This window comes from Calliphora vicina, chromosome 2, assembly GCF_958450345.1.
Source record: "Calliphora vicina chromosome 2, idCalVici1.1, whole genome shotgun sequence".
In the NCBI taxonomy this organism is placed as follows: Eukaryota; Metazoa; Arthropoda; class Insecta; order Diptera; family Calliphoridae; genus Calliphora; species Calliphora vicina.
Window position 1 is genome coordinate 127,082,593 of NC_088781.1, and position 14,437 is coordinate 127,097,029.

Sequence of the window (14,437 nt, forward strand, 5' to 3'; positions counted from 1 at the left end):
AGAATATCAGCTATATTTGTGATAAAATTCCGAATAAAATAAAAAGAACTTGCTAACAGTTATCGCTTCCATATAAAAAGTTAATATGTAAAAAGGGCCGTATTTTTACGCTTTTTTAAAAAAAAAGTCCCTATATTTTATATTTTGTAGAAACAAATTTGTTCGGGACTATATTTATAAGACTCGGAAGTAGAATTTAATGAAAAAGCATATAAAGTAAAATTTGTCGCATTTAAGCGTCCCCCCAGATCTATGTAAACTTTGCCAATTATAAAAAAAAAATTAGATTTCAGTAAAAAAAATTCTAAAAATATATAATGGCATTGATTTATGGACATTTAGTTCTATATTAGTTCCAAATTTTGTTATGATATCTTAAACCGTTAAAATTATAAATTAATTCAAATTTTATATGGCATTAACAAAAATTTATTTTCCCCGATTTTGATTCATTTTCGGTCCGAATTTCGTTGGAAAGGTCTTTGAAATGTCTATCATTAGATATCTACTCAAATTCTGCCAAATCTGTCAGAAATACTGTATTGTCTCTGTTTAAATCATCATCTAAATCGGTCCATAAATAACCGAGATTTGAGTAAAAACCAGTTTTAACATTTTATATTTCGAGCAAGATTTGCAACCGATACGAAATGTTTAAATTTTTTTATAAATTTTCACCAAATTATTTTTCTAACAAATTCAAATTTGTATTATTATTCATATTTTATTTAAATAAATTTCACTTACAAACTAAACACTCGTTTTAAATTAATTTAAATTTTACTAAAAATTAAACGAATATATTAATTATATAAATTTATGGCTTAAAATATTAAAAAAGAAACTTAAACTATTAACTAAACTATGCAGTCCGTTTTGTTTGATACTTAAATTAAGAAACCGAAATAAAAAAAAAAGAAAACTTTTCCTTATAATTGAAATGTTTCATCTAGTAACCCTCTATTTCCCGGCACACGCCATAACTATCACGTCTCTTACCCGGAGCACAGCGTTCAATGCCATCGCTAAGCAATGCCTTGGCCTCGCCCTCCAACAGGCTGTCATCGTTTAAGGCCAATTCCAAATCATCCTCCAAGGGCAAATGGGCTGGTGGTATTATAATTTCGCCATAGGATAAATCTGAATCCAAAGACTGTTTACTGTCGATATCATCGCCTACAGAGGAGGAGGAGGGCGAAGATTTTGAGCCAAAATTGCGAGCTACATGATAACTAAATTGTGGCACATCCAAGGGAGGATACAATTGGGCAGCTCCCATCGATAGATCAGATCTATACACCGGCAATTGTTGTCTTCTGAATGTTGAAGGCTGGGGACCTAAACGATTAGAAGAGGTAACACGATTTGAATCCAAAAAATTGTCGCCTCTTATGTAGCGGGCAAAGCGATAGTAGCCAGCATTTTGGGATGGGTTGGAATCTAGTTAAATACATGTTGTTTTTAGCAGTAGTAAAGGAAAGGAACCGTTATTTGTTGGTGGTAAAAACTATACCTGAATTATGTTGCAGACCAATTTCCGAGGGTGGCAGCAAAGAAGATTCAGCTTCCAGGTGATAAGGCTTCATTAAATGCTGATAGGCCAAAGGATAGGAGGGTGGCAAAACATCTACTTGTCTATCGGGATTCAAACGTGGCTGAATTTCTTCCTCATTCAGTGAAGCAATATCCACATGATAGGGAGTACGACCATCTATAAATTCTCCGCCTCTCAAAGAACCACCACCTAACTGTTGTTCATGGGATCTAAAATAGTTAAGATGTTTCAAAGCATCTGGTTTCAAGGCTGTCGAAGAAGAATAATGTTTCTTTTTCTTATTGGTATGAGAGGTTCTGCGTAATGAAGATTTGGTTAGCAAATCCAAGAGGCCCAAACCCTCTGAGGGACCAGGAGGTATTAACACAATCATAAAATTATCCAAATCAGCTCGTATATTATATTGACCCTCTTGACGCTGATCGTAGGTAACAACTCGGCGATTGGGTAAACTAGGCAAATCTACTTCCTCCAAAATGGGAGGCAAAGAAACGGGCAATTCGGATACCACTTCCTCTATTAAATTCGCTGGAGTTGTAGTAGAAGTTGTTGATGGTGGAGATGAACTTGAAGGTGCCTCAGTTGTAGAAGACATTTCAAATCTTAACGTAGTAATTTCAGGCTGTAAGGCTGTTGAACCTTTATTTAGATTTCCAGCATAAGAAGACGATTTGTAACCTGCCACAGCGCCTAAAAGCGCTGCATATAAAATCAAGCAGCGCATTGTAATATTTCCCTATATTTCTTTATGACACTTTGAACAAATTTCTCTTGGTTTGAATTTTTTTTTTTTTTAAATGCAACTACTGACTTTCTTTTTTTTAACCAACAGTTCTTTTCTTTTTTCGCACCTCTTGTTACACACAAACAAAAAACGTTCTGAACTCGCGCTCAAGCTGTAAACAACTGAATGGCTTTAACTGTTGTTAGCCAAGTTAACACTTCGTTTTTATCGTTCTATACTCGGCAAGACAAAAAAAGTCACACACAAAAATAAAAACAAATATCTAACATACAAACGCACGCAATACACTCACTCACTCATTCATTTCGACAGTCACTCTTACAAAGTGAGACTTACAATGTTTCCAAGCTGAAGCTGAAATGTTGATGAAAAAAAAAATTGTAATGAAAACTTGACCATTTAAACATCATGATCATCATGAGCATCTGCATTGTAAAGTGAAGGGTTTGCCGAAAAAGTGGGGGAAATAATGCTTTTGTCTAAAATTGGCCAAGATCAAACATACTAAATGGAAAATTTTTCGATAACTTTTCTATAGAAAATCAAAGTTATCGATAACTTATCTATAGAAAATCAAAGTTATCGATAAGGTTTCATTAGAAAATTTAAGTTATCGATAATTTTTCCATAGAAAATCAGAGTTATCGATAATTTTTCCATAGAAAATCACAGTTATCGATCATTTTTCCATAGAAAATCACAGTTATCGATAACTTTACTATAGAAAATCACAGTTATCGATAACTTTTCTATAGAAAATCAAAGTTATCGATAACTTTTTTATAGAAAATCAAAGTTATCGATAACTTTTCTATAGAAAATCAAAGTTATCGATAACTTTTCTATAGAAAATTGAAGTTATCGATCATTTTTCCACAGAAAATCACAGTTATCGATATCTTTTCTATAGAAAATCTAAGTCATCGATAACTTTTTAAAGAAAATCATAGTTATCCATAACTTTTCTATAGAAAATCAAAGTTATCGATAACTTTTCTATAGAGAATTAAAGTTATCGATAACTTTTCTATAGAAAATCAAAGTTATCAATAGATTTTCTATGGAAAATCAAAGTTATCGATAACTTTTCTATAGAATATCAAAGTTATCGATAACTTTTCTATATAAAATCAAAGTTATCGATAACTTTTCTATATAAAATCAAAGTTATCGATAAATTTTCTATAGAAAATCAAAGTTATCGATAACTTTTCTATAGAAAATCAAAGTTATCGATAACTTTTCTATAGAAAATCAAAGTTATCGATAACTTTTCTATAGAAAATCAAAGTTATCGATAACTTTTCTATAGAAAATCAAAGTTATCGATAACTTTTCTATATAAAATCAAAGTTATCGATAACTACTTCATAGAAAATCTAAGTTATCGTTAACTTTTCTATAAAAAATCAAAGTTATCGATAACTATTCTATAGAAAGTCAAAGATATCGATAACTTTTCTATTGAAAATCAAAGTTATCGATTACTTTTCTAAATAAAATCAAATTTTTCTATAGAAAATCAAAGTTATCGATAACTTTTCTGTAGAAAATCAAAGTTATCTATAACTTTTCTATAGAAAATCAAAGTTATCGATAACTTATCCATAGAAAATCTAAGTTATCGTTAACTTTTCTATAAAAAATCAAAGTTATTGATAACTATTGTATATAAAATCAAAGATATCGATAACTTTTTTATTGAAAATCAAAGTTATCGATAACTTTTCTAAATAAAATCAAACTTTTCTATAGAAAATCAAAGTTATCCATAACTTTTCTATAGAAAATTAAAGTTATCAATAAGTTTTCTATAGAAAATCAAAGTTATCGATAAATTTTCTATGGAAAATCAAAGTTATCGATAACTTTTCTATAGAAAGCCAAAGTTATCGTCAACTTTTCTATTGAAAATCAAATTTATCTATAATTTTTCTATAGAAAATCAAAGTTATCTATAATTTTTCTATAGAAAATCAAAGTTATCTATAATTTTTCTATAGAAAATCAAACTTTTCAATATAAAATAAAAGCTATCGATAACTTTTCTATAGAAAGTCAAAGTTATCGATAACTTTTCTATAGAAAGTCAAAGTTATCGATAACTTTTCTATTGAAAATCAAAGTTATTGATCATTTTTATATAGAAAATAAATGTTATCGATAACTTTTTTGTAGAACATCGATAACTTCTCTATAGGAAATCAAAGTTATCGAAAATTATCCTATAGAAAAAGATCCATATGTAAAAATGGATCTTTCTATCTTCGATATTTTGTATTTGTGGGTAAGTTTACACTCTCCTGCAAACTCTACATCTCTGAAAAAAAAACACAAACTATATATTTGTTGCTGCTGCTGTTAACTTTTTTTTATTTAATTCTTACAATCTTTACAACAACAACAATATACAAAAAAAACATGTATAAATTCTGTTTGTTGATTTTTTTTTTCTTAAATTTATTTGATTTTGTTTTGCTTTGTTGACTTTCGCCAAGTTCTTGTTGTTTGTTGTTATATTAAACATTGCTGCTGTTATTGTTGTTGTAGATGTTGTTGATGGAATTGAGCTGGTTGCTGGTGCCAAAGTTGCTGCTCACTTTAACTGTTTTTGCTGTTGCTGTCACACTACTCGTATTATTAATACGCTCAGATTACATGGGAACCCACAAACAAAAGTCCAACTAAACCTTTATTTAGACTTTCTTTGTATGAAGCTTAATAATATATTTTTTGTATGAATTTTTTTTATTATTATTATTCATCTTCTCAGTTGACATGTGCTCATTTCACAAATCTTTTTGGTATTTTGTTTTTATTATTGTGATACTTAAACGTGAATGGTATTTTAGCGAAGGTGTGGCAAAGTTGGCGGTTTTTTGGGAAAGTGTAATTTGAGAATAAGTGGAGGATCTATTTTAGCAAATAAGACCTAGAAATGTTGTCAATAAATTATCCTGTGGCAACCATAAGATCGCTTTGATCAAAACTGTTGGGCTAAACAGTCCGTCTCTCATTTAGAGTATGGACCTCAGGACAATATCAACCAGACCCTAAATCATATCCTGACTAAAACCTGGCCCTCTGACAAGACACAAATCCCACAGACCTATATTCCAAGATCAATATCCCTTCTTCCCTTTCACCGTCTACTTTTCTCTCTGTGTACATTGAATTCACAAACCAATCCCCCAAACCATCAATCAATAATAGACCACGTTCATTTTTTATGACTATTTCTTTGGAAAAAAAAATTATTCAATTAAGATAATTTCATAACCGTCAAATGCAATTTAAACGTTTTACACCAACCAACACGATCTGTTGGCAAAATGAAATGACTCTCATAATTGAAAAACATTTCACAACAAAAAACAAAGAACCCAGGACTTTAAGTGAATGTTAGAAGTATTCGGAGAAGAAGAAAAAAAAAACAGTTCACTGACATTTAATAAATACTTTGTACTCGTACATTGATGCGTTTATGTGATCACCTGTCTTAGAAGAAATATGAAGAAAATTTCAAATTTATACATTCACTTCATGCTCAAATGACGAATAGAAATGTTTGGTTTTTCTGCAAAGAAAAACGATAGATACTAGTGCCAACAAATGCTAAAAGACAACAAGTGGCCAAGAATACAAAAACAACAGAACAAGTTTATTTGGTCATGATCGTTATAATAGAACGTGAAAAATGTATGAAAAAGTGGAAAATTTTGTTTTTAGAATGGAAACTTAGATAGTTGAAAATGATGATGATTCTTTTGACGGGGAGGGAAGGTATGCTGCACAACAAATGTACTTCATATTTAAAATTATACAAAATTTCAGTTCTAGTTCAGTTCTAGTTCAGTTCTAGTTCAGTTCTAGTTCAGTTCTAGTTCAGTTCTAGTTCAGTTCTAGTTCAGTTCTAGTTCAGTTCTAGTTCAGTTCTAGTTCAGTTCTAGTTCAGTTCTAGTTCAGTTCTAGTTCAGTTCTAGTTCAGTTCTAGTTCAGTTCTAGTTCAGTTCTAGTTCAGTTCTAGTTCAGTTCTAGTTCAGTTCTAGTTCAGTTCTAGTTCAGTTCTAGTTCAGTTCTAGTTCAGTTCTAGTTCAGTTCTAGTTCAGTTCTAGTTCAGTTCTAGTTCAGTTCTAGTTCAGTTCTAGTTCAGTTCTAGTTCAGTTCTAGTTCAGTTCTAGTTCAGTTCTAGTTCAGTTCTAGTTCAGTTCTAGTTCAGTTCTAGTTCAGTTCTAGTTCAGTTCTAGTTCAGTTCTAGTTCAGTTCTAGTTCAGTTCTAGTTCAGTTCTAGTTCAGTTCTAGTTCAGTTCTAGTTCAGTTCTAGTTCAGTTCTAGTTCAGTTCTAGTTCAGTTCTAGTTCAGTTCTAGTTCAGTTCTAGTTCAGTTCTAGTTCAGTTCTAGTTCAGTTCTAGTTCAGTTCTAGTTCAGTTCTAGTTCAGTTCTAGTTCAGTTCTAGTTCAGTTCTAGTTCAGTTCTAGTTCAGTTCTAGTTCAGTTCTAGTTCAGTTCTAGTTCAGTTCTAGTTCAGTTCTAGTTCAGTTCTAGTTCAGTTCTAGTTCAGTTCTAGTTCAGTTCTAGTTCAGTTCTAGTTCAGTTCTAGTTCAGTTCTAGTTCAGTTCTAGTTCAGTTCTAGTTCAGTTCTAGTTCAGTTCTAGTTCAGTTCTAGTTCAGTTCTAGTTCAGTTCTAGTTCAGTTCTAGTTCAGTTCTAGTTCAGTTCTAGTTCAGTTCTAGTTCAGTTCTAGTTCAGTTCTAGTTCAGTTCTAGTTCAGTTCTAGTTCAGTTCTAGTTCAGTTCTAGTTCAGTTCTAGTTCAGTTCTAGTTCAGTTCTAGTTCAGTTCTAGTTCAGTTCTAGTTCAGTTCTAGTTCAGTTCTAGTTCAGTTCTAGTTCAGTTCTAGTTCAGTTCTAGTTCAGTTCTAGTTCAGTTCTAGTTCAGTTCTAGTTCAGTTCTAGTTCAGTTCTAGTTCAGTTCTAGTTCAGTTCTAGTTCAGTTCTAGTTCAGTTCTAGTTCAGTTCTAGTTCAGTTCTAGTTCAGTTCTAGTTCAGTTCTAGTTCAGTTCTAGTTCAGTTCTAGTTCAGTTCTAGTTCAGTTCTAGTTCAGTTCTAGTTCAGTTCTAGTTCAGTTCTAGTTCAGTTCTAGTTCAGTTCTAGTTCAGTTCTAGTTCAGTTCTAGTTCAGTTCTAGTTCAGTTCTAGTTCAGTTCTAGTTCAGTTCTAGTTCAGTTCTAGTTCAGTTCTAGTTCAGTTCTAGTTCAGTTCTAGTTCAGTTCTAGTTCAGTTCTAGTTCAGTTCTAGTTCAGTTCTAGTTCAGTTCTAGTTCAGTTCTAGTTCAGTTCTAGTTCAGTTCTAGTTCAGTTCTAGTTCAGTTCTAGTTCAGTTCTAGTTCAGTTCTAGTTCAGTTCTAGTTCAGTTCTAGTTCAGTTCTAGTTCAGTTCTAGTTCAGTTCTAGTTCAGTTCTAGTTCAGTTCTAGTTCAGTTCTAGTTCAGTTCTAGTTCAGTTCTAGTTCAGTTCTAGTTCAGTTCTAGTTCAGTTCTAGTTCAGTTCTAGTTCAGTTCTAGTTCAGTTCTAGTTCAGTTCTAGTTCAGTTCTAGTTCAGTTCTAGTTCAGTTCTAGTTCAGTTCTAGTTCAGTTCTAGTTCAGTTCTAGTTCAGTTCTAGTTCAGTTCTAGTTCAGTTCTAGTTCAGTTCTAGTTCAGTTCTAGTTCAGTTCTAGTTCAGTTCTAGTTCAGTTCTAGTTCAGTTCTAGTTCAGTTCTAGTTCAGTTCTAGTTCAGTTCTAGTTCAGTTCTAGTTCAGTTCTAGTTCAGTTCTAGTTCAGTTCTAGTTCAGTTCTAGTTCAGTTCTAGTTCAGTTCTAGTTCAGTTCTAGTTCAGTTCTAGTTCAGTTCTAGTTCAGTTCTAGTTCAGTTCTAGTTCAGTTCTAGTTCAGTTCTAGTTCAGTTCTAGTTCAGTTCTAGTTCAGTTCTAGTTCAGTTCTAGTTCAGTTCTAGTTCAGTTCTAGTTCAGTTCTAGTTCAGTTCTAGTTCAGTTCTAGTTCAGTTCTAGTTCAGTTCTAGTTCAGTTCTAGTTCAGTTCTAGTTCAGTTCTAGTTCAGTTCTAGTTCAGTTCTAGTTCAGTTCTAGTTCAGTTCTAGTTCAGTTCTAGTTCAGTTCTAGTTCAGTTCTAGTTCAGTTCTAGTTCAGTTCTAGTTCAGTTCTAGTTCAGTTCTAGTTCAGTTCTAGTTCAGTTCTAGTTCAGTTCTAGTTCAGTTCTAGTTCAGTTCTAGTTCAGTTCTAGTTCAGTTCTAGTTCAGTTCTAGTTCAGTTCTAGTTCAGTTCTAGTTCAGTTCTAGTTCAGTTCTAGTTCAGTTCTAGTTCAGTTCTAGTTCAGTTCTAGTTCAGTTCTAGTTCAGTTCTAGTTCAGTTCTAGTTCAGTTCTAGTTCAGTTCTAGTTCAGTTCTAGTTCAGTTCTAGTTCAGTTCTAGTTCAGTTCTAGTTCAGTTCTAGTTCAGTTCTAGTTCAGTTCTAGTTCAGTTCTAGTTCAGTTCTAGTTCAGTTCTAGTTCAGTTCTAGTTCAGTTCTAGTTCAGTTCTAGTTCAGTTCTAGTTCAGTTCTAGTTCAGTTCTAGTTCAGTTCTAGTTCAGTTCTAGTTCAGTTCTAGTTCAGTTCTAGTTCAGTTCTAGTTCAGTTCTAGTTCAGTTCTAGTTCAGTTCTAGTTCAGTTCTAGTTCAGTTCTAGTTCAGTTCTAGTTCAGTTCTAGTTCAGTTCTAGTTCAGTTCTAGTTCAGTTCTAGTTCAGTTCTAGTTCAGTTCTAGTTCAGTTCTAGTTCAGTTCTAGTTCAGTTCTAGTTCAGTTCTAGTTCAGTTCTAGTTCAGTTCTAGTTCAGTTCTAGTTCAGTTCTAGTTCAGTTCTAGTTCAGTTCTAGTTCAGTTCTAGTTCAGTTCTAGTTCAGTTCTAGTTCAGTTCTAGTTCAGTTCTAGTTCAGTTCTAGTTCAGTTCTAGTTCAGTTCTAGTTCAGTTCTAGTTCAGTTCTAGTTCAGTTCTAGTTCAGTTCTAGTTCAGTTCTAGTTCAGTTCTAGTTCAGTTCTAGTTCAGTTCTAGTTCAGTTCTAGTTCAGTTCTAGTTCAGTTCTAGTTCAGTTCTAGTTCAGTTCTAGTTCAGTTCTAGTTCAGTTCTAGTTCAGTTCTAGTTCAGTTCTAGTTCAGTTCTAGTTCAGTTCTAGTTCAGTTCTAGTTCAGTTCTAGTTCAGTTCTAGTTCAGTTCTAGTTCAGTTCTAGTTCAGTTCTAGTTCAGTTCTAGTTCAGTTCTAGTTCAGTTCTAGTTCAGTTCTAGTTCAGTTCTAGTTCAGTTCTAGTTCAGTTCTAGTTCAGTTCTAGTTCAGTTCTAGTTCAGTTCTAGTTCAGTTCTAGTTCAGTTCTAGTTCAGTTCTAGTTCAGTTCTAGTTCAGTTCTAGTTCAGTTCTAGTTCAGTTCTAGTTCAGTTCTAGTTCAGTTCTAGTTCAGTTCTAGTTCAGTTCTAGTTCAGTTCTAGTTCAGTTCTAGTTCAGTTCTAGTTCAGTTCTAGTTCAGTTCTAGTTCAGTTCTAGTTCAGTTCTAGTTCAGTTCTAGTTCAGTTCTAGTTCAGTTCTAGTTCAGTTCTAGTTCAGTTCTAGTTCAGTTCTAGTTCAGTTCTAGTTCAGTTCTAGTTCAGTTCTAGTTCAGTTCTAGTTCAGTTCTAGTTCAGTTCTAGTTCAGTTCTAGTTCAGTTCTAGTTCAGTTCTAGTTCAGTTCTAGTTCAGTTCTAGTTCAGTTCTAGTTCAGTTCTAGTTCAGTTCTAGTTCAGTTCTAGTTCAGTTCTAGTTCAGTTCTAGTTCAGTTCTAGTTCAGTTCTAGTTCAGTTCTAGTTCAGTTCTAGTTCAGTTCTAGTTCAGTTCTAGTTCAGTTCTAGTTCAGTTCTAGTTCAGTTCTAGTTCAGTTCTAGTTCAGTTCTAGTTCAGTTCTAGTTCAGTTCTAGTTCAGTTCTAGTTCAGTTCTAGTTCAGTTCTAGTTCAGTTCTAGTTCAGTTCTAGTTCAAGTTCAGTTCTAGTTCAGTTCTAGTTCAGTTCTAGTTCAGTTCTAGTTCAGTTCTAGTTCAGTTCTAGTTCAGTTCTAGTTCAGTTCTAGTTCAGTTCTAGTTCAGTTCTAGTTCAGTTCTAGTTCAGTTCTAGTTCAGTTCTAGTTCAGTTCTAGTTCAGTTCTAGTTCAGTTCTAGTTCAGTTCTAGTTCAGTTCTAGTTCAGTTCTAGTTCAGTTCTAGTTCAGTTCTAGTTCAGTTCTAGTTCAGTTCTAGTTCAGTTCTAGTTCAGTTCTAGTTCAGTTCTAGTTCAGTTCTAGTTCAGTTCTAGTTCAGTTCTAGTTCAGTTCTAGTTCAGTTCTAGTTCAGTTCTAGTTCAGGTTCTAGTTCTAGTTCAGTTCTAGTTCAGGTTCTAGTTCAGGTTCTAGTTCAAGTTCTAGTTCAGGTTCTAGTTCAGGTTCTAGTTCAGGTTCTAGTTCAGGTTCTAGTTCAGTTCTAGTTCAGTTCTAGTTCAGTTCTAGTTCAGTTCTAGTTCAGTTCTAGTTCAGTTCTAGTTCAGTTCTAGTTCAGTTCTAGTTCAGTTCTAGTTCAGTTCTAGTTCAGTTCTAGTTCAGTTCTAGTTCAGTTCTAGTTCAGTTCTAGTTCAGTTCTAGTTCAGTTCTAGTTCAGTTCTAGTTCAGTTCTAGTTCAGTTCTAGTTCAGTTCTAGTTCAGTTCTAGTTCAGTTCTAGTTCAGTTCTAGTTCAGTTCTAGTTCAGTTCTAGTTCAGTTCTAGTTCAGTTCTAGTTCAGTTCTAGTTCAGTTCTAGTTCAGTTCTAGTTCAGTTCTAGTTCAGTTCTAGTTCAGTTCTAGTTCAGTTCTAGTTCAGTTCTAGTTCAGTTCTAGTTCAGTTCTAGTTCAGTTCTAGTTCAGTTCTAGTTCAGTTCTAGTTCAGTTCTAGTTCTAGTTCAGTTCTAGTTCAGTTCTAGTTCAGTTCTAGTTCAGTTCTAGTTCAGCTTCTAGTTCAGGTTCTAGTTCAGGTTCTAGTTCAGGTTCTAGTTCAGGTTCTAGTTCAGGTTCTAGTTCAGGTTCTAGTTCAGGTTCTAGTTCAGGTTCTAGTTCAGGTTCTAGTTCAGGTTCAGGTTCTAGTTCAGGTTCTAGTTCAGGTTCTAGTTCAGGTTCTAGTTCAGGTTCTAGTTCAGGTTCTAGTTCAGGTTCTAGTTCAGGTTCTAGTTCAGGTTCTAGTTCAGGTTCTAGTTCAGGTTCTAGTTCAGGTTCTAGTTCAGGTTCTAGTTCAGGTTCTAGTTCAGGTTCTAGTTCAGGTTCTAGTTCAGGTTCTAGTTCAGGTTCTAGTTCAGGTTCTAGTTCAGGTTCTAGTTCAGGTTCTAGTTCAGGTTCTAGTTCAGGTTCTAGTTCAGGTTCTAGTTCAGGTTCTAGTTCAGGTTCTAGTTCAGGTTCTAGTTCAGGTTCTAGTTCAGGTTCTAGTTCAGGTTCTAGTTCAGGTTCTAGTTCAGGTTCTAGTTCAGGTTCTAGTTCAGGTTCTAGTTCAGGTTCTAGTTCAGGTTCTAGTTCAGGTTCTAGTTCAGGTTCTAGTTCAGGTTCTAGTTCAGGTTCTAGTTCAGGTTCTAGTTCAGGTTCTAGTTCAGGTTCTAGTTCAGGTTCTAGTTCAGGTTCTAGTTCAGGTTCTAGTTCAGGTTCTAGTTCAGGTTCTAGTTCAGGTTCTAGTTCAGGTTCTAGTTCAGTTCTAGTTCAGCCATCCAATTTTTTAATTATTACTTGTTTTATGGGTTACCTTCCTCTTTTTATTTGTATTCTTCTTGGCCTAAACGTCTCGTCTGCTTCGTGTTCTTTTCAAACATTTTGATTGAACGGAAAATATTTATCTTTTAAATTATCATGATTATATGAATCAATGAAAACACTTCCTAGTTTGATTAAAAATAATTGCATCTAATCTAAACAAATGCCAGCAATCGTCGTAAATAATAAATTATGAGAAAAAAAATCGAACAGTATTTTAGAAAGTCTATGCCACAAATTTGTTGCTCCAATGTTTGAAATTGCAATTAAGCTAAGTCATAGATAGACTTGATATTCATACTTGTAAATTTAAAATCAATGTTAAGTTAGATGAAAACTAAAACTCATCTTTGTTCAAATAAACATTAATATCTATTTTTTTTGTTAATAAAACAGTTGGTTGTCATTATGTTTACCCTGAAAATTAAACGGAAACTAATGAAAATTATAAAGCTGTCTATGTTTGCAGTAAGTAAATATTATTACAAACAGTTAAGATTCTAACTCTAATGTATGTAAGTCTTACTAAGCAGGCCTAAATAATAACAATAAAAAGTGCTAATTGATTTAAGAATTTTATTTAATTTGAATTTTAGTAGAGTTTTACTTGCCACATAAAGGTGGCATCAGTCATTTGAAGTTTATGATTAAAGTTTATTAGGCTGACGAACATGTTTGTAGAAAAACATAAATAATTTTTAATGCAAACATTAATATTAATGACTAAAAATTAGAATTCGTTATTTTCAAATTCTAGTTTGAAGTATTAAGAACTTTCTGGATGTTAAATATTTAAATTTCATTAGAAGCTCATAATTATAATTAACATGTAAGAAGCTTTAAGTTGACACAAATAATCAATATAAATAATAACAAGTAAGAGAGCTATATTCAGCTGTGCCGATTCTTATATACCCTTCACCAAATTATACTTTAAAATAAAAATTTTAAATCTTTTTAGGTAAACAAAATTAAAATTTTTTTCCAGTTGTTTTTTCGAAATTTTTTTTTAATTTTTTTTTTAAATTTTTTTAAATTTTATAATTTTTTTTTTAATTTTAAAAATTTTTTTTTTTAGTTTTTAAATTTTTTTTTTAATATTTGTGAAAAAAAATTTTGGTGAAAAAAAAATTCGGGTTAAATAATATTTTTTCGATTTTGACCCATTGTAGGTCCAACTTACTATGGTCTTATATACGTCGTTGCACAGGGCTTTGAAATATCTATCATTAGATATCCATATTGTCTATATTAATGATTTAGTAATCCAGTTATGGGTCAAAAATCGAGGTTGTCCTGGTTTTTTCCTTATATCTCAGCCATTTGTGGGCCGATTTTCTCGATTTTAAATAGCAACCGAGCCGGAAGAATTTCGGAGATATTGATGTATCATTCGTGTATGTAACTTATTTGGGAGCTTCAGAAAGTTGATTTCAACACACAGACGGACATGGCTATATCTACTCCGCTATCTATAACGATTCAGAATATATATACTTTGTGGGGTCGCAAATGAAAAATGTAGAAATTACAAACGGAATGACAAACTTATATATACCCTTGCCAATCATGGTGAAGGGTATAAAAATGAAACTATTTGGGTATGATTGTATTATGGTCTCAAACAGTAAGGTTAAGTTTTTTAGGTAAATTTTCGACAATCGTATATAACTGCCCAGCAAAACTTTACTTACATTTTTAAACGTAAACATATAAATAAACAAAATAATGAATGGCTTCGGTATTGCACCACTGACGTCTCGTTTTTCAGTCAAAACGCGATTGAAGCCAAACTATGACTATATAAAGACAAAGGATTGAAGCTAAACTATGACTATATAAAGACAAAGGATTGACTATATAAAGACAAAGGATTGAAGCTAAACTATGACTATATAAAGACAAAGGATTGAAGCTAAACTATGACTATATAAAGACAAAGGATTGAAGCTAAACTATGACTATATAAAGACAAAGGATTGAAGCTAAACTATGACTATATAAAGACAAAGGATTGAAGCTAAACTATGACTATATAAAGACAAAGGATTGAAGCTAAACTATGACTATATAAAGACAAAGGATTGAAGCTAAACTACGACTATATAAAGACAAAGGATTGAAGCTAAACTATGACTATATAAAGATCCACGATTAAAGCCAAATTATGACTATATAAAGACCCATGATTGAAGCCAAACTATGACTATATAAACATCCACGATCGAAGCCAAACTATGACTATATAAAGACCCACGATTCAAGCCAAACTATGACTATATAAAGACCCATGATTGAAGCTTAACTATGACTATATAAAGACCCAGGATTGAAGCCAAACTATGACTATATAAAG

At 32.6% G+C, this 14,437-nt stretch overlaps 1 protein-coding gene across 1 annotated transcript; it reads right to left on the reverse strand.

The window, feature by feature from the left end:
- Nucleotides 1–704: 704 nt before the first annotated feature.
- LOC135951642 (uncharacterized) lies at nt 705–2,486 on the reverse strand. Its single transcript, XM_065501325.1, has 2 exons — nt 1,514–2,486; nt 705–1,440 (listed from the first exon to the last, which is right to left on the reverse strand). The coding sequence occupies exons 1-2, from the start codon at nt 2,277–2,279 to the stop codon at nt 950–952; spliced, it is 1,257 nt and encodes a 418-aa protein (XP_065357397.1). The 5' UTR covers nt 2,280–2,486; the 3' UTR covers nt 705–949.
- Nucleotides 2,487–14,437: the final 11,951 nt, after the last annotated feature.